Source organism: Podarcis gaigeae (genome assembly GCF_964106915.1).
Source record: "Podarcis gaigeae genome assembly, chromosome: 2".
NCBI lineage: Eukaryota > Metazoa > Chordata > Lepidosauria > Squamata > Lacertidae > Podarcis > Podarcis gaigeae.
Genome location: NC_139679.1, coordinates 24,014,045 through 24,039,778, shown reverse-complemented (window position 1 = coordinate 24,039,778; position 25,734 = coordinate 24,014,045). Strand labels below are relative to the sequence as shown.

Genomic DNA, 25,734 nt, shown 5'->3' with positions numbered 1-25,734 from the left:
ATAACCTGGAAAGTGTCTGTGGACAAACACAGGCTCCCTCGGTCTGAAAGTGAGATGAGCGCTGCAACCCCATACTCGCCTTTGACTGGACTTAACTATCCAGGGGTTCTTTACCGTTATCTACCTTTTCCTGACTAGAGTTTATATTGCTAGGCCATTCCCACAAACCCCTCACCCCTGCCCCACAGATAGGGTTCTGGCCCACTGGCCCCCAAACGTTCCCTGCCCCTCACAAATGAAAACTGTAAAATAAGAAGGCAATGTTGGCATTACTGTTTTGCATTAGATAAATGACACTTGGTTATGAGCCAGGTTAGTATACTTTTCCTTGTGGAAAGTAATTTAGTAATATGGGAGAAGGGAATTGGGAATCGGGACTGGTCCATATTTGAGTTGCTGCCATCAGGCCATTATTTCATTCAGTGAGGATTAGTCTGTACGTTAGTTGTCACACATCAGTTTTCTGTTGGCTCCTTACTTGGTTTTAAGTATTACTTATTATGTTGTTAGATTGTGCATCTGTTGAAAATATTGTCAGGTCCCTTATCGTTGCACGCTCTCCCACTTGCTCCATATGTAATAGGATACAAGCAGGGCATATGTTTCTCTGCAAAATAGCTCTGGGCATCTTGTGGCCACAAGCGGCACTTGATTTTTATTACCATGCTTCTGAATAGCATAGGAATCCAAACTTGTGTGTTGCCTCGGCATGTGTATTATATCAGTGATGCATAACTTTTTAATTGAAGCTACCCACAGTTTAGGAGTCACCAGTGCGATGACCGCAGGCATCCATGTACTCACAGAAGACTTTGCTCAGAATTCCCTGCCCTTGCTGATGAAATGAGTCTTGAAAGAAGGGTGATTTTATAGCCAGAGAGTACGGTTGTGGGTGTGTGGTTGCCTAGAACAATTTCTCCCGTTTGCAAATTGCCCCATGCATCCAAAATGGTTGGCAATCTATGGTTTAGAGACAGTTCTCTAAAACAGAGAGGTCTCAAAAACATTATTACTGTTAACAGGCCAGCATCGGAATATTCAAGTCCAGGTCGACCACTGAGCTGCTTTGTGGATGAGAACACACCGCTTACGGGAATAAATGGCGCGACATGTGGACAGGCATCAGATCCCAGGCTAGCAGAGAGAAGAGTGAGGTCTCAGAGGCACAGGAATTACATGAGCAGGACCCATCTACATACACCTCCAGATTTACCGGAAGGATATGGTACGCATTTCTAAAACTGCGTAACTATCTGTCTATCTGTTTTTCAAAGGCTATGTACTTCAAACGACTATTATTCTGAAGATCTAATGAGAGGGATTTCCCCCTTCACACTTTCATGATACTGGCCCCAGTCCAGCTCTGGTGATTTAATTACTGTATGGTACACCCATGGTATCCTGCTGGAGCTTTGCTGTGTGAGAGAAAAATAGTGTTAGTTCCTATTCTGCCCGTTGCTTCTTTCCCTTCAACCATGGAGTGGTGAAATTCACTAGTCCAGATCTCAGGCTTCTAATTTAATCAGTCTCAGTGCAAGGCGAGGGAAGAACAGAAAACTTTTTGAACGGAATAGGTGATATTACCAAGAGAGAGCATAACACATTTTGTGTATGTTTCTTTCTCAAAGGCTTAAAGATGTTATTTTTTAAAAAATGAAACAACAAATTTATGTTTATTGTCCAGAAAAGCACACCTGTTATATCTTGTGCTAAGATTTTATCATGTGTTGTAAGTAGATGCTTTCCAATGTACATGTATAGGAAAATCTGTGTTATAATTGAAATGCATTCCCAAATTAAGCATGTCTGAGGGACTGGTAATAAAGATTAAAATATTTTATTTGAATTCAGCTTCTGGTAGCTTTGCTCACAGAACAGAAAAATTCTCTGGCTGCAGTGGTTTCTAAATCGTAATTATGTAGCAATAGCAACAGTTTTAAAACTTTCCTGCACCTAAATTATGCTTGGTGTAAAACTTGGTGTGGGATTTTGGATGAAAGGAGAACTTGGTCTGATCACAAAGTTTTTAAATTCTTAGTTTATGACTACCCAGATGAGCCACTACGGTGGTATCTTGGGTTAAGTACTTAATTTGTTCTGGAGGTCCGTACTTAACCTGAAACTCTTCTTAACCTGAAGCACCACTTTAGCTAATGGGGCCTCCCACTGCCGCTGCGCCGCTGCAGCACGATTTCTGTTCTCATCCTGAAGCAAAGTTCTTAACCTGAAGCACTATTTCTGGGTTAGCGGAGTCTGTAACCTGAAGTGTATGTATCCTGAAGCGTATGTAAGCCGAGGTACCACTGTATTTTGACCTGCCTCTGGTTGGAGTACCTCTCCAATCCCTTGTATAGACATTGTAGAGGAATAAAATGGGCAGGCATTAATGAAACATCCAGGAAGACATGTTAATGAACAGAGCTTTGCTGCAGATGGTGATAGAGGCATATTGCACAGAGTATCAATAGATGATATGAGGGAACTGGGAATGGCCTTAGAGAACTGCATTAAATGCTAACCACTTCCAGGTTACGTCCCACCATTAATGCCATTGCATGAAAGGCAGTGCAGAAATACAAGAAACAGCTTTTCTCACTCTTTGAGAGAAAGTTTTGGTGTTGCATTTTTCCTTGTATCCTTGAAGGCTAATAAACACCTTTAAAATACCTAGACATATCCTATAGTACAAAGCAATGGGTTGGAACAGACCAAAGTGTGTTACTTTGGGCCTATTGAAACTAATGGGACAAGTTAGCAATGGCTAATTCAATCTGGATCCAGTCCAGTGTATTTTATGGTATGGCCATAAATATGCAAATTTCCAACTTTCTCTTTAATATGATCCTCTATTATTACACCAGTTTAGGGAAAGGTAAAGTTTAGGGCTGCGTGTGGTGCTATGGTCTAAACCACTAAGCCTCTTGGGCTTGCCGATCGGAAGGTTGGTGCTTTGAATCCATGTGATGGGGTGAGCTCCCGTTGCTCTCTCCCAGCTCCTGCCAACCTAGCAGTTCAAAAGCATACCAGTGCAAGCAGATAAATAGGTACCGCTGTGGTGGGAAGGAAAACGGCATTTCCGTGTCCTGTTGTGCCAGAAGCGGTTTAGTCATGCTGACCACATGACCCGGAAATCTGTCTGTGGAGAAACACCGGCTCCCTTGGCCTGAAAGTGAGATGAGTGACGCACCCCATAGTCGTCTTTGAGTGGACTTAACCATCCAGGGGTCCTTTATCTTTAACTTTTGATACCAGTTTAAGAATGTAACTCCATATGTGTTAAAAATTCTCAGGAAAAATTAACTCGTGCATTATTATACTACCCTTGACTTCCAAAGAAATTCTTCAGAATTTTCAGTTCATAAAATATTTCAAAATCCTTTGAGACCCACTTTAAATTGCAGTTCACTGATGTTGCTATGGCTCAGTGTTTCCACGTAATCTTCCTCTCTGTGTATATGTGTGTCTCCTGCCCTATGATCTAATCATAAGGCGAATACATGAAAACTTTACCTCTAAAGTGAGAGTTTCAACCCCACCCCAAGCTGCTCCAGAGGATTAGGGGAAACCCCCAGAATAGATGATGGGTACAGGGGAAAGAGGAGGAAATGTCCTGCTGAGTCGGCAGAAACGCGTTTTGCTAAGGGGACAATTTTGTTGGATCCAGCCCAGAATACAATAGCCAACTGGGAAAATATATTGTTTAAAAATTAAACTACCTCTACTCTTGCTTTGCTCTGGCTATTAAAGCTAGACCAAGCACGAAAGTATTTAACTGTTCTTCTCAAAGACATTCAGGTTTTGACAAATCTCAAGGGGAAGGGAATTTATATAGTTATTTCAAGTCTGTGAACTTGTTAACCTTTTGCATGGGATTTTCACTAGTAAACGAAGTAATCTTTTGTTTCCACTTTGGCACGTCTGAATGAACAGAGCAAAGGACAACTCAGCAAGGGCAAGTGTATTTCCTACATACTCAGACTGGTGTAAGCACATGGCATGATCCACGCGTACCGAGGTAAGCGGATAATCTGCCCTTTGATGCTGTAAGTTAAATAAAGTTGCTGTACAAATCAAATTAGTAATATATACATTGGCTATAATAGCCTGTTGGCAGGATGTATGTTATCTATGAACCTGTGCAAGCCCAGATTTTGGAAGTGGTATTAGAAAATTCAGACTCCTAAGAAGCTCTGATATAATTTAAAGCAAGAGAAACAGAAAGCTTACAGCCCCAGACTCTGAAGCAATGTAGTGTTTGCAGTGCTTAGTGAATTCACAGAGATCTGAGAGGGACGGAGTCAGACTTTTCACTGATCAGATTTTAGTGCCTTCCATCCTTTCCCTTTCTGTGTCAAGTGAGCAGTTTAAAACAGACCTGTGCAGAACCTTTGCATACTTGCCTCAGAATTCTAAGGGAGGTTTTTTGGGGGGCACAGAATATTCAAATATTTTTTAACAGTATGCACAGCGCTGACTGATCGCTGAAATGTTGATTATGCATTTTTTCTTTTAATATTAATTGACACGGGCATAAAGTAATTTCGGTAAATCACCTGCTGTGTACATATTTAGAGCTAACTTGTTCAGTTCCTTGCAGCACTAGCATGGTGTAGTGATCTGAGTGTTTGACTTGGACTGATGAGATCCGAGTTCATATCCCCACTCGACCATGAATCTCATTAAGAGACCTTGGGCTAGTCCCTGTCTCTCATCCTACCCTTCTTTACCTTTACCTAGTGAGGGCAAAATTTTTGGGGAGAGCCATGTAGGCTACCTTGAGCTCTTTGGAAGGAAGATAGGATATGAATGATATAAACATTGCTACAGGTTAGGATGTTTAATCTCTTTAGTAGATTGGGAGGTCCTGTACAGTGAAAACTGTGTTATACAGAGCTTTAGTGATGGAGTGCCTGAAATCACTAGCCCCAGATCCCTCTGCCTGATTTGAGGCAATTTCTTCCCCTTCCACAGCAGTTCTGTTCAGGCTCCCTACTCCCCAGGAGAGCATTTGGGGGGGGGGGGACAAGAGGAAAAGAGAGACTGAGGGCTCAGCTGCTACACAGCTGCAAATAAAATGTTTTAAGTGTGTTTTAAGTGCAACATACAATGTGACACTAGATAGTGATGGTGAGCCTTATGGAAAATTCAATGTATTTTTAAAAATAAAACCATTTTTCAGAATGGTTTTTATATGTTTGTAGATTCCACCTGACTGTGTGATTGTCTTCTAGTCTTGCAATAACTGGACACAACCCTTCTGGGATTATGTTTTTTTACGACAACTAGTGGCTAGTTTTCTTAGTTGGCGAAAATTGTCTGTGGCACACATGCATAAATCTTCATGGAAAACACCGGTATTGACAAATGTGTCTGTCCGCCTCCCACTGTTTCTAAAAAAACCAGAACTATTCCGATGTCCTTTAAAAACTGGCATTAAGAACATGCAGCTCCTGTAGGAAAAGGGATTTTGTTTTCGTTTTAAGTCAGTATCCCATTAATTACCGATGTAGTTATTTTCTTTTTAAAGCAAAAAACATAGGTTGCGCGATAACAGTTTTTCCAAGACCAGTGTAGCGGGATGTTTTTCTGAGAGTACGCTTTTCTTTTCCTTTGGTGGGCTTGCTCCTTGAGAGTAGACATTCCAGCTGTATAGATCAAGTTTCCGAAACAATGCATACTCTCAGACTTCATGGAATTGTAATGTTACTTTTACACTGGTTTGGCTCAGAGGCCAAATACTGAGGGTTTTTTTCTCTCTCATTTTTATGTTTGTTTTTGCAGGGATCTTAGCAACATCAATTGTGAAGAGCTTGGTCCTCTGCCTCCTGGATGGGAGATCCGGAATACAGCAACAGGCAGAGTTTATTTTGTTGACCATAACAACAGAACAACGCAATTCACAGATCCACGGCTATCGGCTAACTTGCACCTGGTTCTAAAGTGAGTTCATGATGTCACCAGCACATGCAGATTAATGTTTTGGAGCACGAAAGTGGTTCTCTGGGAATGTGCAATAGGTTGATTCTGCCACCTTGGGTTATATAACTCCTTTGTGTTGACTTAAGATCTCTTGAGACTTTGTAGTCCTGGGGGGAAGCAATCTGAAATATATATTATTGAGGGAATATGTGGAAGAATAATTATACAACAAGGTATTACTGAAGCTTAGTGATTTGCATTGTCTGCCTTTAATATTTTAAACCAATACAAAATAAGCGCTTAGAAATAATTCTTGGTAGACAAGATTTTTTGGTTTCACTTTGAAAGAACTGATTGTTGCCCTCGAGGAAGAGTTTTAATCTGAAACGCATAGGGCAATAAAATGGCCTTGTCGTCACCATCTGAGCTCTTCTTTCCATTCACTTTGCGTTTAATGCCTTCCTTGCTTTACTCTGTTAGCCATGTTTCCAAAAGCAGAAGAGACTATATAAATCAAAATTGCCATTGTCTAGACAGAACGATCCGTTTGTTCAGACACTCCTGGAATTTTATTTCATTGTTCTTCGCTTTAACACCTTTTAAATGCTATTTTAGGAAACACCTGCATAGTATTAAGTAAATACTCCACAAAAGCTGGGTGGCTAGAATGTGACTGGGCATAAGAATTTGCAGAGCTAGACTAGTGATGAGACTCTGGCACCACTTTTTTATAGGAAGGGAGGCTGTGGAAGGTAAAAAAGTAAAAGTTAAATTGTCTTCAGTATAACTGAAAATGCTTAGTGTACCTTATGTGCAAATATGCACATAGTTTTGTAAGCTATTACAGAATCAAATTTCTTTGGAATTTTTTTTGGGGGGGGGGTTTTACTCAGACCCATTAAAATTAATGAACACTAACTTAGGCCCATTGATTTTAATGGGTCTACTCTGAGTAAACATTAGTTAATTAAAGTCTCAGGGCTGTGGTCATCTCTTGGCTAGAATGTTGAGCGAATTCAAATATAATGTGTGATATTTGAGGAGTCTGTAGTTACCTACTGAAGAAGAATGTAATTTTAAAAATATATATATTCCTATTCTAAGATAGTAATTTGCATTTGTTGTTGTTTTTAATTTTCAGTTTCCTAGCAGTAACCAATTTACATCTATAAAATTGTGATCCTTATAGATTTCCAAGATAGCTTTGACAACCTTCAGGTTGTCTTTCAGTAGGATAAACCTCAAGCTGCAAAATCACAGATCTTTTTTGCACTTCTCAGCCTTTTGCTACAACATTTAAGCTTTTTCATTCATACATCTGTCTTTCATTATGAAAGGATTTCAGAAATCCAACCAATAGTGTCATCAGCAAAGTCCTCAGTCTGATAAATTTTCTCCAGTGTGTGTTACTGTCTGCTACAGTAAGGCGAGATATGTGAAGATGATTTCTCCCTTCTTTTCACTAAAGGGGAGATAATTTTTGTGGTTTCGATATATCCAAAGCTTTAAATTAGTTAAAAAAACAAATGTATCTGTCTCAGTGAAATTATACATGGCTTCAGTTGCCTGTCCAACCTCAAAGTACGTAAGTTTAGCATGTAGTGTTAAATTTAGGGAACTCTAAATTTAAGAATTGGGGAGTGGAAGAACAGAAACTTCAGAGCTCAGTGTAAAAAAAAAAAAATAGCCAGTATAAAGTGGACTGGGTGGAAGTAATTTGTTGCTGACATACTAAGTGCTCTCAGGGTCTGCTGTCCAGGCAGACGGATGGATAACTGAGCAAAGGCGTGACTCGTTATCATGGCAAGTATAAGCCAATCCCACTGTACCTCAACCCAAGGGCAAAGCTGGAAACAGATCTTCATGGTGGATGTGGACCAATTAGCCAAGCCCCAAGAACCAGCATTTCTTACAAGTTGCAGTTTATTTTGGAGCAGAACAAATTGCAATCCCTGGTTTGGACATAATGTTAAGCAAGGAGTTGTGGTTCACTTCCCACACTCAACACTAGGACAGAGTGAAGCAGGAGCAACCTGGGCATTCCCAGTAAACCGTTAACGAGAGCTTCATTTGCATGTCACAATGAATCACAGTTAAGTGCTATGCAGATCTCAGGTGGTACTAAGGGCTGCTGGCCAGGTACAATCTTTGTCAAATGTTCTGTGCAAGCGTTTTTGTAAGCAAATTCTTCTTTAAAATGTAAGGTTGTATCAAATTTAAATTGGCTGTGCCTCGACCTAACCCTGAACATTGACATGAACAACAATAAAACATGCAAAACAAATATGAAAGAGCTTCTGAGCAGCAGGTTGTCAATATGGTGCTGCAATCTGCTTAGCAGAAATGTTCAAAACCCCTCAAAGCTGGTTGAAAACGATCAAGACAGACAGATGGATATGTTCTTAGTCTCCTTTAGGAAACATTAGTGGAAAAGCAGGACACTCACATAGAAACCATTGTTACACTTGCCTCAAAATGTTGGTTGAAAGGCATATTAATTTATTGGGGGGGGGAGATAATGGGAAGTCTTGAATTACTGACAGCAGCTGCCATTCTTTTCAGTCGCCAGAACCAACTTAAGGATCAACAGCAGCAGCAGCAGCAGCAGGTAGTATCGCTTTGCCAGCTTCCAGATGAGGCCGAGTGCCTGACTGTGCCCAGGTATAAGCGGGACCTTGTGCAGAAACTCAAGATTCTGAGACAGGAGCTATCCCAGCAGCAGCCCCAAGCTGGACACTGCCGCATAGAAGTCTCCAGGGAAGAAATTTTTGAGGTAACTTTCGGTAGAGTTATCTTAGGTGTTAAATAATGCGGGGGAACATCCTGCCGCCGGGATGGATCTTGCTTTTTTTGGCAATGTGAATGGACAAAGATTATGTGGAAACGTCTGAACTACAGCACATTTTTTGAGATTTCATGGTGAGCAATGTGATAAAGTGAGGAGGCTGAATCTTATTCGTGTATCGTCAGGCATCATTCATGTATCGTCAGGCATCATTTTACTGAATCTAAGGCTGCAGTCCTATACATGCTTTCTTGGAAGCACAATCTATAATTTAAAGCAGGGGTCTGCAAACTTTTTCAGCAGGGGGCCAGTCCATTGTCCCTCAGACCTCGTGGGGGGCTGGACTATTTTTTTGGGGGGGGGATGAATGAATTTCTATGCCCCACAAATAACCCAGAGATGCATTTTAAATAAAAGCACACATTCTACTCATGTAAAAACATGCTGAAGGCCAGACCGCCCACGGGTTGGATTTAGAAGGCGATTGGGCCAGATCCGGCCCCTGGGCCTGAGTTTGCCTATTCATGATTTAAAGCAAGCACCTGAATTTTACAGGCATAGAATCAGGCTGCACAAACTTGAGATGGTTTCGGTGCACTGATGTATGAACTGCCCCCCTTTCTTGTGGCTGTAAGGAATAAACATCCAGCCATGTTGGACCAGGATTGCTTCTTGTGTTCTCATTCAGCAAGGATTGTGAAAACCTTCTCACCACAAACGTATTATGCCAAACTACTTTTCAAGTACACCCAGAATAATCTCAAAACATTAGCAATTCATGTAAGCTGCGCAAGAAAATGGGCAAGATACCCCTGCAGGTTAAAAGGCATTTTTAAATGCATGTGGCAATGACAAAAGATCCTCACATGTCTGCTTATATATTATGATGCCACCTGCTGTAAGTTTTGGATACTCTGATTTTTTCTTTCTTTAGAATCATGAGCAGAGGAACATCAGAGTAAGGACTATGATAATATTGTTAAATGTATTATCTGGTGTAATTCCAGGAGTCTTACAGACAAGTCATGAAGATGAGGCCCAAAGACCTGTGGAAGAGATTAATGATAAAATTTCGTGGGGAAGAAGGCCTTGACTATGGAGGAGTTGCCAGGTAAATAATAATAATGTGCTACCTAAAATGCCTTAGGTCTGCCTCCTAAACCAGGATCAAGCAGCATCCAGAGTTGCTGTTGAAATAAATTCTGATACTTGGAGATTGATCTGAAGGCCCTGAGAACAGCAGAGCTCAGCAATATATGGCAAGTCTGGGGAGAGAGGGAAAAACAGGCATGCTGGTTCTCTCCCTACCCCTATCCTGGCTCCCCAAGTTCATTCATCTCTAGCAGTAGCCTGTATTCAAAGCCCAACCCCTTATTTTGATTGTCAGGAATGAATGCATTAGTATATATTTACTCTTAGAAAATGAGCCACAATTTTTCTTACTCTCAGAAGAACCTCTCTATGGTCGGAAGTAATTTATGGTCCTACTGACCTTGAGACTCAAGGCATGTTATCTGCCAACACTCAACATACTACAAATGGTAAAATTTCATTAATAATGGGGGAATCAATTGTTGCATGTAAGGGTTTAACGGATTATGTTAGAGCTCTGTCAACTCTGTTGAGCATATCCGTTTCAAGGTAACAGGCTGGATAAAACTGTTCTGTGAATGGTGGTCGTCTTCCACTCCCGGAATGGAATCTTGGCTCCAATATGTTGTGATTTCCCCCCATCTAGTTAGTATAGATTAGAGAACAGAAGGTTTGCAATTTTTAAATTTTTTAAAAAAGGTTTGCAATGTTAAGAATTGCATTCTGTGTTAATAATTTCTTGCAAGAAGGAAGGTCCGTGTAGGCTTCAAACAAACAAGGAAACGGGAATGACCTTTCCCTGCTTGCTGCATACCATGAGATCTTTTCTGCTGTGTGTTTGGACTAAACATTCAGTTGCCGCAATTCCAAGTAACAGAATAGGGCTGGGGAGTGCAACACTACATTTTCAGAATCAGCAATGCAAGTAGGCTCTGACCCCTGATTGTGAAACAATATAATGTGGAGTGTTTTTAGTGTGCTGTGGCTTTTCTGTTCACAAAAGGGACTGTGCGAAAGAGCACAAGCTACAGCCTGGAACATGAGAGGGAAGGGAAACTAATCACCCAAGGACCAACCCCTCCTTTTTCTTCACCACTGCCACCAAGTGGATGTCTTTAGTAGGAGGGAACTAGTTTTACAGTTTGAATAGCTATCCATAAGCTCAAACATATGCATTCTGCTATACCTCTTCTATAATGTTTCCCTATCTAAGCCAATACTCATCAATTTGCATCCCTTAATTGAGCTTCTGCATCCCTTTGTAGTTCTCTCCTGTAGTATCCAACTCTGCTCCCTTAACATTTTTTCAACGTTTCGGCCCTTTTCTCACTTGCAGCTTCTCAACTCTCGTTCTTGAAGTTTCCGACTCCGCAACCTTTTGACCAACTAGGCTGTTTCCTAGCTTGACTTGCGCACAATATTTTCACTTCTCCACCAAATGTGTTAGCGAATCAGGAGGAGAGGAGTGTTTCAGTTGTGTTTCTATTCCCCCTTAATTGTCAGGATAAATCTTTGACCCTTCTGTGCAGATGTGAGCAAGATACCCCTTGGCACTTTTAACTCTCCTTGAACTTTTGATTCCCATATGCACAAAACTCTTTAAAGCCAAAAGTAACCATTTTGCAGCCCAAGTTTTCCAACCAGAAGCCCACCACAAAATGACATAAAATTCTATTCCTTCACAGACTATTCCTTTTCAGTGCCCACAAAGCCCTCTTCAGCCAAGGCCTTCCCTTATCAGCCCCACACCTGATGTCTGGTTTAGGGCAGGTGGAAATGTTTTGCCCAAAACTGCCTCAAAGCATGTAGGGTAACAGGGATGAAGGTTGGCAATTAATTTCAGATTTCAGGTGCACTTCTTATCACATTGTTTGAACGGAATTCTTTTTATTTTACATCCAGATATGTTAAGACTGCCACTCAGGGGTAGTTTTTATTATTCAATATCTGCCCTCAACTTCGCTGCTCAGAGGTTCCCAGCAGATGTTTTTATTGGGTTTCTTGTAACATCACCAGTGGGCCTTTTCTCTCTTTTCTCCCCCTAACTCCACTGGCAGGATATGAGCCTCCCTTTCCTTAAATTCCAAAGCACCTGCATTTACCTCCAGCTTTCATTATGGACACCTAATAGTTGAACAAATGCTTGTAGTTCAGTTACTTATCAATTCCAAAGACCAGAAGCAGAGGAGTGTTCTCTCGGGTGATCTGAGGAGTCTGCCATCAATTCCATTTGGCATAAGCTGGCCTGTTGGCAATGAGCTTTAGTGATCCGTGCCAGGAAAGTAAATCTCAGAAGCGCTGTGAAATTCTGTGAATTTTTTTGCTGTTAGCTATACCAATATTTACCAACTGGAGCAAATTTATTTAGCACTTTAAATTTTAAGCTTTTAAAGTAATAGTCCTTCAGGTAATGGGTATATTTCAGCATACAGTTAATATCTGTTCAGTACAGTGCATTAAACTGCATTCAGTGTGACTATCACAATCTGAAGAAGGTATCTGAAGAAGTGTGCATGCACACGAAAGCTTATACCCAAAACAAACTTAGTTGGTCTCTAAGGTGCTATATATATATCACAATCAGAGTTCTATTCACACTATGCTGAAACAGTAGAAGGTCTGTATTCAGTTAATTTAAAGCCTTCCAAAAGAACTGTGAATTAGAATGTCAATTAAGCTCTTAAGTTTCACATTTAACAATATATAGATACTCCAACTTTGTTTATGATTGGAACAATGATCTTAAAAACTTTCTTTACATATTTTTTATTCTTTTTCCTTCTTGTACATTTGCAAATCTGTATGTTTTGTTAATAAATGAAAGACAACAATGGCTCCCTTTATCTAAAAAATTATTGTCTTTTCACCCCTGCTTGAATCATGCCATAACCTTCAAGTGTCCCGATTCCCCTGGCACATTCCTGGAATTTCAGAAGCCCCCCTGGTTTCTGATTTGATTCTGGGATATCCCATTTCCCCCCTCCAGCGCCACCATGGAGCTGAAGGAGGAGGATGAACCAGTGCTTGCAATTGCAGTGGTCCTGCAAGGGTATCTTATACAGTGGTACCTTGGGTTACATACGCTTCAGGTTACAGACTCCGCTAACCCAGAAATAGTACCTTGGGTTAAGAACTTTGTTTCAGGATGAGAACAGAAATTGCGCAGCGGTGGCAGGGGAAGGCCCCATTAGCTAAAGTGGTACCTCAGGTTAAGAACAGTTTCAGGATAAGAATGGACCTCCGGAACGAATTAAGTTCTTAAACCCGAGGTACCACTGTAGTAGGAAGCAAGCTAAGGTGTGGTGTGGCGCACCCAGACCTTTTCTCGCTGCCTTCTCAGGCCCGGCCCTGCTGGAGTGGATGTGCGCAACCCTCTTATTGGCCCCTCTGCTGCCGCCACTGTCCTGGCGGCCTGAGGTGCGGCGCAGGCGGAGGAAGCGAGCAGAGAGGTAAGGGAGCAAGCAACTGCCAGGTAGTGGATGCAGCAGGGGAAGCAGCCAGCTGACTCGTGCAGCGGCAGGGCACACAAAGGGATGTGCCTTTTGGCACCGTGCTCCGGCTTGCGTGGGAACGCGGCACCAAAAGACACGCATCCTGATTTTCATCTCAGGAATATCAGAAGGTTAGTCTCCCATACGTCCCGACATTTCCCCGGACATTTCTGAGATTTCAAAGGCGGAATTGATGCCTCAGGGGGTGGTAGTTCCCAAAATGTGTCACTTTGTCCTGGATCTTAGGCAAGTCAATCGGAAAATAGTGGGTATCTTGGTGTTTTTTCTTTTAATTTTTTTTTTAATAAAAGCTCAATGACTTTCGGGGTGTCCTGGTTTTTACTTTTTGAAATATGGCAATCCTCCTACCACTAGTCTACACAGATAGGCAGTAGCTCTCCAGGGCTTTGGACCAGGGCTCTCCAGTCACCAGAGACCCTAGGGATTGAACTAGAGAACTTTTGCATGCAAAACAGGGGCTCTAGTTACCATCATGCCAAACTTTGTTGTCTAAAAAACAAGCTCCACAGCTTTGGGGTTTCCTTTAAAAAAAGCAAGCTCAACAATTCTGGGGATGTCCTGGTTTTTACTTTTTGAAATATGGCAACCCTATTGGAGGGTAAGTCACGTACTATATAAGTTTTTCTTTGTCACTGCTTCCTTCCCTGTGTGGTTCTTTGTTTTACATCTTTTTATTCTGGTGCAAGGTACGGAAATAGTTGCTTCCTTTCTTTTTGCCCCCTCAAATCCCCACCCCCAAATTCAAGCCCATCTTCAACACCCTGTTAATAAAGGGCACACAACCGATTACTGTGCATAGCTAGTGCAGTTATACAGCACACAGCTTTTGACATATGCAACTAAAGAGAGTGGACAGGTCTGCAAGATGCATAGTTGAGAGAAACTGAAACAAGAAATTCTGAAAATGTGCTTATGAGACAGTTGTGAATAAATGCTTTTCCCATTACCACATTCTGTTGTCATTGATTAAGAAATTATTTATCACTGAAGACCTGTGTTTTTCTGCATCAGTTTAACAGTGTTTGACCCTTAAAATGTTTTCTTTTTTTCAGGGAATGGCTCTATTTGCTCTCCCATGAAATGCTGAATCCGTATTATGGCCTTTTCCAGTATTCGCGTGATGACATCTATACACTACAGATAAACCCAGATTCTGCTGTTAACCCGGTATGGAAATGTATCCCATGTTTGTGGCCAGCAGTTCCTTTTTAATAGTTTTGGTGTGCTAGCTTTATGCAAATCTGAATTACTTTAGTGACGTTCAACTTCTTTTTTAGAACAGATAGAAACTGCTTTGGGAGTTCCCTTTTTGTTTTTGCTTTGAAGTGCAGGGTATAATCATGAAAATTAATGAATGCTGCAGGTTTGTTAAACCTTAGACAAGAAATAAAGGTGTTAAGTTGTAGCAGGAAACTTTGAGGTCAAATATAAGAGGAAGTGTTGTAATCCTAAGAATAGCTGTTTAGAGGAAGTGTTTTCAAGTGAAAGTGGAAGTTTATACAACACTAGGGGCTGCACCCTTGCTCACTAGCCAGTATTGTTATGCAGCACAGCAAATCCTGCAATAGGGACTGTACAGTCTCGTATAGATAGATAGATAGATAGATAGATAGATAGATAGATAGTCTTGATGGAAGTGAAGCAGGCACCTTAACATATTTTAAAGCTTTTTATTTTATTTTTCGGACTCTTCATTGTAACTTTTAAGTAAATCTTACTGCATACTAAAGAAAAGGTTCTTGTTGAAAAATCTGAATGCTTCATCAGTTTTGGAATCAAGCCATGAACCCTAGCATGAGTACATTTTTCCCTTCAATTCTAGGAACACTTATCCTACTTCCATTTTGTCGGACGGATCATGGGGATGGCTGTGTTTCACGGACATTATATTGATGGGGGCTTCACATTGCCTTTTTACAAGCAGTTGCTAGGAAAGCCAATTACGTTGGATGACATGGAATTGGTTGACCCAGATCTTCACAACAGCTTAGTATGGATACTGTATGTACTGATCTCTTTGAAATGATGCTTATTATTTAGAATGGTTGTATTCTGCTTTAATTCATTTGCTATAAATGGGCAGGCTGTAAATAGAATTTTTGCTGGGGGGGGGGGGACTATAGGTAAGCCATGGGAACTTAAGTCTTCTAATCCAAATCATTATTAGAAAGACTGGGACAGATGTAACGTGACACATTTGGTAGCCCCATTGGGGAAGCCTGCCAGTTTTAGGCAATCTGAGCCACGATGGAGTGACTTGAGGTATGTGTGTGTATTTTGCATAGGACTGGCTAGGGAACCAGCCATAGTCTTCTACAGAACGTTCTTCTTAGTTGTCAAAACAACACGGCTACCTATCTGTAACTTCTTAGTTGTGTCCTGGCACATAGGGTCTGTCCTCCCTTGTTACTTCTGAGCATTCCACAAGCTTTGTAATCAGAGGGGATTTTTATCATGGAATAAAATAATTTTGGGGTACATTTATGTTAAAGAATACACACCCTCCAAAGTATTGGATTCATAGAGGCAGTATAAGCAATTTTATTTATATATATATTTTAATGGCAGGCTATAGGATGTATGGTTAGGTATGCCTGAGACGTTTAGAATTCATATAATTTTGCTTTCTCTACTTCAGTGAGAACGATACTACTGGAGTCTTGGACCATACATTTTGTGTGGAACATAATGCGTACGGTGAAATTATACAACATGAACTGAAACCTAATGGCAAAAGCATTCCTGTCACAGAAGAGAGTAAAAAGGAATACGTCAGGTATCAAAAACTATAGTCTTAAAAAACCCCAAAAGGTTTCTGTTACAGTGCTCTGTGCAGAGGGTAATACGGTATGCTTAAATTAATAGAGTGACTTTGTCATGTTAATGGCTGCTTAACTTTGGCCCTACAGATGTTGCTGAACTATAACACCCTTTATCTCTGACTACTCTGGCTGGGGTTGATGGGAGTTTTAGTCCAACTATTCCAACAACATTTGCACGGCCTCTAGCCTGTCTATGTAGATGCTTGGTTGAATAGTTTGTAGTAATGTTTGCAGCTTGGGATCAAGCATCTAAGTTGTTGAGTGGGAAGACACTCCTTTGCAAATAGGACTTGTAATTTATTGCAGGCTTTATGTAAACTGGCGATTTTTACGAGGGATTGAAGCTCAGTTTCTGGCTCTGCAGAAGGGATTTAATGAAGTAATCCCACAACATCTGCTGAAGACATTTGATGAGAAGGAGCTAGAGGTCAGTACATTAATGATATGCTAGGCCATCAAGTGTAACAAGAAAAAAAGCATTCTTCTTGAATTTTGCGTATGCAAAGTTCATCCCCAATGCTTCTAGGGATGAAGGATTTGCAGTACCGTATTTCTCGCCCTATAGGACGCACTTTTTTCCCCTCCGAAAATGAAGGGGAAACCTGGGTGCATGCTATGGGGCGAATGCAGGCTTTCACTGAAGCTTGGAGAGCGAGAGGGGTCGGTGTGCACCGACCCCTCTCGCTCTCCAGGCTTCAGGAAGACGTCCGCAGCCTAGGCAGCCCTGCGGGAGTTCCCGCAGGGCTGTCTAGGCTGCGGATAGCAGCCTGCCGCCCGGCGCGAAGGGGACCCTGAAGCAGAGCGCCCCTCGCGCCGGGCAGACATCGGCCAGCCCCACAAGCTCGGGGGACAGCAGGGAGGCGCAGCGCCGCCATCCCGCTGTTCCTCGACCTGGTTCGGTTTCCCCGACCTGGTTTTGGGGGGAAAATAAAGGAAAATTTCCCCCCCTTTATTTCCCCCCCAAAAAACTAGGTGCGTCCTATGGGGCGGAGCGTCCTATGGGACGAAAAATACGGTAATTTTAACCATGGTTAACATACCAAATCACCAAAGGGTTGGGATTCCTTTTTTCTTTACATTTTGTAGACGGGCTTCTTAATAATACTCTTGTCTTGCTAGTTAATGACTTTAAAATGCTATTTTTGATAGAATACATCACATACTTTGGAGGGCTATTTTTTATTTCCCTTAGCATTATTTTGAGTGTTTTACAATTCCTTTAAGAAACAGATTCTTAATATTGTACAATAAGTGCTGGATGATAAAAGTTGAAATAGTAAAATTTTGTAGTTCTTAATGGTTGGGCAGAAAAAAACCTAAATTGTGCGGTGTGAGTCAAAGGATATCTTGGAAACTAAAATGTGTCTCTGTAGGAATGTATTTTCTGGTAACCATAGATAAACATATTCTATTTCCTGTAGAGAACATATTGGGGAGGGTGTCTGAGCCACCCTACTATTAGTCCCATTTGCTGAAGATAGCACAGAACATGCAAGACACCCATGGGAACTCTTTCATTGCCCTCTTCTTCTTCGGCGATCACTCGTAGCCGAGTAAGATTGTCTTCCATGAACACGGTCTTAACAGTGAGTCTGTAAGTGACTGTGGAGGCCAATTCTGGATCCACACGTCCTTCCACAGTGGGGACATAGGTTTCCGGGCAGGAGTTGATCACGGTGAGGATTTGCCAAGCATGCTCTTAGCTCATTCCTCCCTTTTGTCCTGAGTTCGAGCATCTTCAAAAGTCCATGACGCCTTTGGTAAAGGCTGTTCTCCATCTGGAGCTCTCGCAGGCCAGTGTTTTCCAGTTGTTGGTGTTTATAGTACATTTTTTTTTTAGATTTGTCTTGAGAGAGTCTTTAAACCTCTTTTGTTGACCACCAGCGTTACACTTCCCATTTTTAAGTTCGGAATAGAGTAGTTGCTTCGGAAGACAATAATCGGACAGGAGAGAGGCACAAACCCACACCTCTTGTTTTTACTGTCCTGTGCATGTGTGCCAGCCAAGCAGGGCATGTGAGAGAGGCAAACACACATGAGACTTTTATATGCTTTGCTCCTGGTTGGGGCAGGAGGGGAATTCACGGTGCATGAGAGATGGGGTGATAATGGCACATGGATACACCCGTTTACCCTATACAAAACCCATGAAGACCTTATTCTTGGCTAGGCTGCCTTTCTCCCATTGCTGCCCTTGCTCCCAACCACTCATCTCAACCCTTTTAAATGTTGCACGCTATAATACCCCCTCCCACCCTCTTTTCGGGAAGGGATGATGGAGATGCATGGCTGTCGGGTTAGAAAGTTGTAGGGGAATAGAATGTGTGGGAGAAGGAAAAATCAGCCCAAGAAACCTGCATATAAGCAAAAAGGGGGCTGGATAGCAAGGGCTTGCTATGGATCAGGATCTGTTCGCTGCTCACCTTTGGTGAAATCTGTTTCTTATTTCTAAGACTTCTATAATGCACAGATGAAGCTGACTATATTGTTTGCTATTCCACTTAGAAAACTAGGGTTATGTACTTTGCAAGCTTAAACTGACTTGTCATTTCCTACTGGCCAACATTTCATATAACAAAAGTTTTTTAAAAAAGAAAAGAAAAAGAAAAGTTTTGTCATTTAGAGGGATAACTTTCTATTTTTGGCAGATTTGTGGGGGTGGGGGTGGGGTGTATTGACTGCACGCAGTCCTCCACTGACTGATATTTGTACCGTTATGAACAGCTCATCATTTGTGGCCTTGGGAAGATAGATGTTAATGACTGGAAGGCCAACACCAGGTTAAAACACTGCACGCCAGACAGCAACATTGTGAAGTGGTTTTGGAAAGCCGTGGAGCTCTTTGATGAAGAAAGGAGAGCCCGATTACTGCAGTTTGTGACTGGGTCATCCAGAGTACCTCTGCAGGGTTTCAAAGCATTACAAGGTTAAAAAAAAAAAGCACAAAAGCAAATTTCTTTTGAATCGCTGTCCACAATCCCATTCCTTTTTTCAGTTACTGCTTTTTCAATCTTGTAACATTTGTGGTATATTCAGAATACATTATGAAATGCATAGCTATGACTTTCCGTCAAAAGTCTTAAATCTGTAGGCTTGTGTGTGTTTTTGTCTGGTATGCCCGATGCACTGGTTTCCCAAATGCATCTACTAGTCCAACTACTGCAGCATTTTATCATAAATATATTGATAACTGTTGTTCCTGGCTCTGTGTGATTTTCTGGCTGTTATAAGACTTGGCAGCATATGATGCTCAATTCAGAAGGCCTCTTAAGATAGCCTACCTTACAGCATAGCTGTCAAGCGTCCCTTATTTGGCGGGACAGTCCCTTATCCCAGTGCCATGTCCCGCCGCTGTCCCTTATTGATGATGTCCCTTAAATAAGCTACTGAAGGTAATGGGGCCCTTTCTATCTCCAGCTGTCCTTTGTCAACAACAAATTGTTGCTGTTTTTTGTGTTGAATATATGCTATATGGTAATTTATGGACCTAATAGGTATCTAAAGCCATTTGCATGCAACAGAATATGTATTTTATCAAAGTAATTGTTGGTCCCTTATTTTGGCTGCTGATCCCTTATTTTCGAGGCTGCTGGTCCCTTATTTTCAAATCTGTAAGTTGACAGCTATGCCTTAGAGCTCTTGTAACATGGTAAGGGGCAGTCAAAAGCCCTTTGCGTGTCTGTGTATCAGAGCCATCGTTTTCACTTACTGAAAGGAATGGAAGGTTGGGGGGTATATGGGGTATTCACTTTTCTAATATGTTCTAGAAAGCCTTAAATCGGCACGTATCAAATTGGAGATGTACAGGTCACACTCCATGGATGCTGCTTTGTCTGTCACCTTCCAAAGCTTGCTTCTCTGGCCAGTCTTTTACATGTTTTGGTTGTGCTCCAAAGTACTGGACAGTAATGCCCAATTTCTGATCCATTTGCAGGTGCTGCTGGTCCAAGACTATTCACAATTCACCAGATTGATGCTAGCACAAATAACCTGCCAAAAGCTCACACTTGGTAAGCTTTATAGATGCATTACTGTGCTCATTCTTTTCTACATGAATATTGAATTTGCCACTAATTAGAGAAGAAATTCATTAATAATCCAGCTTCAGAAATAGGTTACTATGAATAATCTACCTGCATATAATTAGCATATCATCAAAACCATTAGAAGAAAGAAATAAGCATTTATGATTTTTCTTTCTGCACATTGTAGCCTAGTCATCAGTAGATTCTCTGTGCTACGTTTTTGTGGGAAACTGTTTTTTTCCAGCAGTCTTTATCCATTCATTACTTACAACACCATGTGTGTTTTTAATTCTTTGTCAAAACGGATCAACATGGGCATAGTTCTATTTAGAAGACAATGTTAGCGGTGGGGGAGGTAACTGTGTTCTTTTAACTGTAGCAGCCTGCTTGAAATATATTACTTATTACTGCCATTCAGCGTAAATTCAGTGTGTATATATTATTGAAAGCCTATTAAAGCTTTTGTTCTCTGTGTGCAGCTTCAATCGAATAGACATTCCTCCTTATGAAAGCTACGAGAAGCTCTATGAAAAGCTGCTAACCGCCATTGAAGAAACATGTGGGTTTGCTGTGGAATGAACATTTGCAGACTTACCTGGGACTGTATTTGTACTCCGTCAAGCAGAAAATCCTCTCCTCAGCCATGACACAGTTAAATGCTTGAAATATAGGAAACTTTTTCCCCCCACTCCCTTTTCTACTTTAGGACGATATGAGGGAAAGGACAATTTTTGGAGTTCTTCATTCAAGAAAATGTCCTGTGGCTCCTGCCAAGGAATCATTCAGCTGCTATTAAAAACAAGTATCTTGAATATACAGAATGCTGACTTTTCCTTCCTTTCAACAGCAGTATTCTTCTCTCAAAAAGACGACTACTATTTTTGTAAAAGGTGATCTGATCTATTTGCTTACCTGATTTCTATTCTCACAGGTCCAAGATATAGCTGTCGGTACAAGTCACGTTCCAGCCTACTTAAGTAAACATGTGATACTGAACAGCATCTATACCTGCTATTTTTTTAAATAAAATATTTTGATTATTCTAATTTTTTCATATAATTGGCTAAGCAAACCATAACCCTTTTAAATTAAGGCCACTTAACGTACAAACTGTGTTTTCTTATAGTGAATGATTTAATTCTCTGTTATGAGTTAAACTTCAATGTTACTTCTATAAGGATTTTTATATTTCTCAAGCATGAATTACAGGTTTTGGCTCCTGTTTTTCTCTTGTCCAGTTTCTTTAGCAGAATCCTAGTCGGAGTTAACTTGCACTGTATTTGGTACAGTACTTTGTGGTAAACGTGGAAACCCCCCTTTTTTAAAGCATCTAGCATTTTTTAAAATGAGCGTTTTTGTAAAAAGTCAATACTTGAGTTTTTTTTAATTTGCTTTCCATTTTAAATGGAACTTGCTGCATTTTGTAAACTCCTAAATGTATGTTGATGATATCAACAGCCTTCTGCCAGGTCGTCAGTTCATTTTTCAAAACTCTCTGTGGATGTCATACCAACCAAAGTTTTTCTGTTCCGATACAGTGAATCTGCATTGTATATTAGTTGTTGCAAAACAATATTATCAGGTTAAAACGTCTTTATTTTAAATGGCGTGTGACATATGGGTTTGTGCTAGCTACAACTAAGGGAAAAAATAGTGATGCAATGGACTTAAAAGCAGAGCTTCTGTACATTTTGTGATGTGCTCCAATAAATAGCTGACTGGAGCACCCCAGAAATCATCCTTGCATTGAGGGTAAATATATGCAAAATAGTTAAAATAAAGGGGGCACGTTTAGATGAAATATATTGCACAGTTAATTGACAGTCATGCAAGGAATAATATATATCAATAACTAAAGTGGTTGAGCTTGTAACTTGGGGATAGCTCATAAGTACACTTCTCTTTGCAATAGTGTGTTTAGTTGCTGTGAAAAGTGCAGCTTCTCTTGCTGAAATCATTGCTGGCTGTTTCTGGTACGCTGGCAAGCACAGATTATTTCTTCCTAGTTTTATGTACCCAACTGCGTGGAGAGGAAAGCGGAACTTGCATGTGCAAACTAGCTCTCACTGAACAACATTGAGAACGTCTAGCGAACTGTCAGCACAGTTGTTCGGTTGCTCATCTTCTCGTGCAAAAGCAAGTAATGACAAACAACAGCAAGGCATATGGTAGTAATTAATCACAAGTAACCATCTAAAACCACCCACTTTTTCTGTGTGAATGATCAATCAAGTGTGCCACGTATATGGAGGCAACAGATTGAAAACTATTAGCGCAGCCCTGCTTATCTTGAAGGTTTTCTTGGAGATGGCCTTTTTCCTTGTCTAAAATTGGGATAAGAGAAAGCAAGTTAAGTCAAAAGGACATTCGCTAGATGTAGACGTGTGTAGCCTGCTCTGACTTGAATCCGGCAGGTTGTACGTTAACAACCAGTCTTGTAGGCTCAAGATGTAGAAGTGGGAGAGGCGAGGGTGAACAATCATTTCCATTTGTTGCATTGGTTCCGAAACAGCCTCGCTCCTACGTCGTATTGAATTATGCAGCAATTACACAAATTAGCCATAGTAAAAATAAATAAAAGATGGTGACTGGTGGTCTGTTTAGTATTAGATGGTCCAGCATTTGGAATAGCTAAGTCTGACTTCGTCTTCCTTTGCTCATGGACTGCAGCAGAACTGTAAGTCTACATTGATTGCTCCGAGTAGACTTAAGGCGGATTTTGGAATGCAAGCCTAAGTCCCAGTTAGGGAATCTGCTCTGGTTCTAGGCTGGCAGATACGATCCTTTCTATCGGAGCAGATCCATCTGCTTCCACTGTTCTTTCAGGTTTCAGGAATAGCATTGTGTTGATTTCTCTCTACTGTTGTCTTAAATTAAAAGCTGGTAGAATACTGGTTTCCATATCCACAGCCGTGTGCGGCTACTGTTCTGCATATCTTTCAGGAGTTATCGTTCTGCCTGTGCACAGGTTGATGTAGGGCTTCTTGTTAACCATGTTTTGTACCAGGCCTTACTTGCTGCTTGTCAGCTGTGTACTTCCTTCTCTGAAAAATTATCACTTGATCCAAGATGATAGCCTCGCCCTTACCTCATGGGAAGATGCCTCTTGTTCTGCATCAGATTGTGCTGAATGTTGTGGCCTCCACTGCTCATCTTACAATATCTTGTATTATTTCATAAGGAGATGTAGCCTAATAACCACAGAACGATTAACGAGAGCCTGTGACAGACCGCACTGACAGGTCTCCGGGAAGGAGTTTGCGTTACAGGGTTTTGATAAGGCGGACTCAAGTCGGGTCTGAGATCAAAACTTGAGAGCAATTTCATTGTCGTCCTGCTTTAAACACATTGTGTCCAGAGATTCTTCCGTCATTACAGGGCTAACTTTGCAAAATCTGATTCTAATAGGCAAACCACGAACATTTCTGCATATTGCTTTGACTGCTATGCTGAGCAGACTGATGCAAATTGAATATCGGGTCTCCTGAGTGCCTTCTTATCTGCATAACCATTAAAATGCTTTAAATCACACAACCTGTCAGAAGCTTCTCTAGACCCATTGAGTGTAGTCCCACGGCCATGCCACTTTTCCCGTTGACAAGTGCTAAACCCAATATTATGTTAAGACCTTTGGATTTTCAACCCAGATTTAAATGTGAATATTTATTTCCAGCTTGTCCCTCTTCCTACACGGTTTTTTCATCCATCCTAAATTTGCATTAAGTGGTTAAGAGAGATGCATTAAATGGTTACAAGAGAGATGTCACCTCACATTTCCATGCTTCCTTTTCAGAAATGAATGTTTTTTAAATATAGTGACTATTTTGTAGGATTCAGATATACAGTACTCAGTTGTGTTTCAGATTTAATTTTTAGATGTAAAGTTTTGTAATGGTGCTTTGTACAGTATGTATTCTATTTTTTTGCACATAGGTTCAGTTTCCCTAAACCGATCATATTTTTACCAAAATGTTGTGTTGTACTGGAGTCCAGAGCACACAGGATGCCCCCCCAACACTACATCTGTTAAACCTCTGGTGCATTAAAACTGGCTGCATTAATGGAAGTAAAAGCGTTGCTTCTATATCATACATCATAATGTAGCATGACCCCGTTGCTTCAGACTTTAAACCGCACCATATAGATAACAGGTGCAGTTTGTACTTAACACAATCTCTTTATTAGATTTCCGACTCTGCCAAATTCTAAGAGCTTTGTCTATAGCTAAAACTAGTCTATATTTGGTATGATTTTTCCTTCTTCCACAGACTGGGGTTTTTTGTTCTTTTTTAGTTGCATTTCTATTGTATTTATTGCAGAGTGTTTTTAGCATTGATATACATTGTATTTTCACCAAGCTGTTACATGAGCTTTAACAATACATCTGTATAAAATGTTTTTTTGTTTTTAAAAAAGTATGTACTCATGCAGAAGTTGAGCAATAAAATTGTATGCTGTTTGCACTGTCACAGCATCAATGGTTTTTAAAAAACTGGGATTTTTTGCATTTACTTCATTTTTAAGTAAAAGCAACACTGGTGATCGTGTAATTTAGTTGGTATGTTTTTAAAGAGGATACGTGCAGAGGCTCCCTGGATATGCTTAACAGCAGCTTTATGTGGAGGAAAAATAATCACTTGCAACAGCTGTAACCACTGTATTATATGAAGAAAAAATTGAACTTTTTGAAGGTCAGTTCATTGATGTTCCTTTAATATACAGACGTAAGAAGAACCTGCTGGATTTAGCCAATGGCCAATCTAACCCAGCATCCTGTTCCCACAGTGGCCAAGCAGGTATCTATGGGGAAAGCAGGATATTCACACTTGTGATTCCTGGCAACTAGTATTCAGAAGGATACCGCCACCAACAGTTGGGGGTAGAACACAGTCATTGTGCTTAGTAGCCTGGTCCTCCATGAATTTGCCTAATCCTTGTTTGAAGTTAGTGGACATCACTGTTTCTTGTGAGAGTGAATGTTTTAATTCTAAGTACAGTGGTACCTCGGGTTACATATGCTTCAGGTTACAGACTCCACTAACCCAGAAATAGTACCTCGCGTTAAGAACTTTGCTTCAGGATGAGAACAGAAATCGCGCAGCAGCGGCGCGGCGGCCCCATTAGCTAAAGTGGTACCTCAGGTTAAGAGCAGTTTCAGGTTAAGAACGGACCTTCGGAACGAATTAAGTACTTAACCCAAGGTACCACTGTATGTGCTGCATGAAGTTCTTTTTTTGTTGGGTTGCCGTATTTCAAAAAGTAAAAACCACCATTTTTTTTTTTTTTGTTTGCTTGCCGAAGATCCAGGAAAAACTGCCCCCTTCCAGAAATCCCCCCTGGACGCCACTTCCACCTTTGAGCTCCCGGTAATGTTCAGGGAAATCCAGACGTACGGCAGCCCAATTTTTTGCTTTCCTTCTCTGTCCCGAATCTGCCAACATTAAGCTTCCTTAGACATCCCAGAGTTCTAGTGTTAAGAGAGAGGGCGAGAAGCTTGTCTCTCCTCTCCTCATGCCGTGCATAATTTTATATAACCCTATCATGTTCTTTTTTAGTTGCATTTCTATTGTATTTATTGC

At 40.9% G+C, this 25,734-nt stretch overlaps 1 protein-coding gene across 1 annotated transcript in view; it reads left to right on the top strand.

Annotated features, from left to right (window-relative positions):
* Nucleotides 1-24,218, top strand: part of SMURF2 (SMAD specific E3 ubiquitin protein ligase 2) — a 70,562-nt gene extending 46,344 nt beyond the window's left edge. Inside the window, exons 8-19 of the mRNA XM_083727518.1 lie at nucleotides 1,023-1,225; nucleotides 3,931-4,015; nucleotides 5,782-5,940; nucleotides 8,482-8,692; nucleotides 9,712-9,815; nucleotides 14,361-14,475; nucleotides 15,131-15,309; nucleotides 15,947-16,084; nucleotides 16,437-16,557; nucleotides 18,855-19,056; nucleotides 20,065-20,140; nucleotides 20,635-24,218. Of these exons, the coding sequence (XP_083583644.1) occupies nucleotides 1,023-1,225; nucleotides 3,931-4,015; nucleotides 5,782-5,940; nucleotides 8,482-8,692; nucleotides 9,712-9,815; nucleotides 14,361-14,475; nucleotides 15,131-15,309; nucleotides 15,947-16,084; nucleotides 16,437-16,557; nucleotides 18,855-19,056; nucleotides 20,065-20,140; nucleotides 20,635-20,734 (1,693 nt within the window). The 3' untranslated portion in view covers nucleotides 20,735-24,218. The remainder of the gene's footprint in view (nucleotides 1-1,022; nucleotides 1,226-3,930; nucleotides 4,016-5,781; nucleotides 5,941-8,481; nucleotides 8,693-9,711; nucleotides 9,816-14,360; nucleotides 14,476-15,130; nucleotides 15,310-15,946; nucleotides 16,085-16,436; nucleotides 16,558-18,854; nucleotides 19,057-20,064; nucleotides 20,141-20,634) is intronic.
* The last annotated feature ends 1,516 nt before the right edge of the window (nucleotides 24,219-25,734 follow it).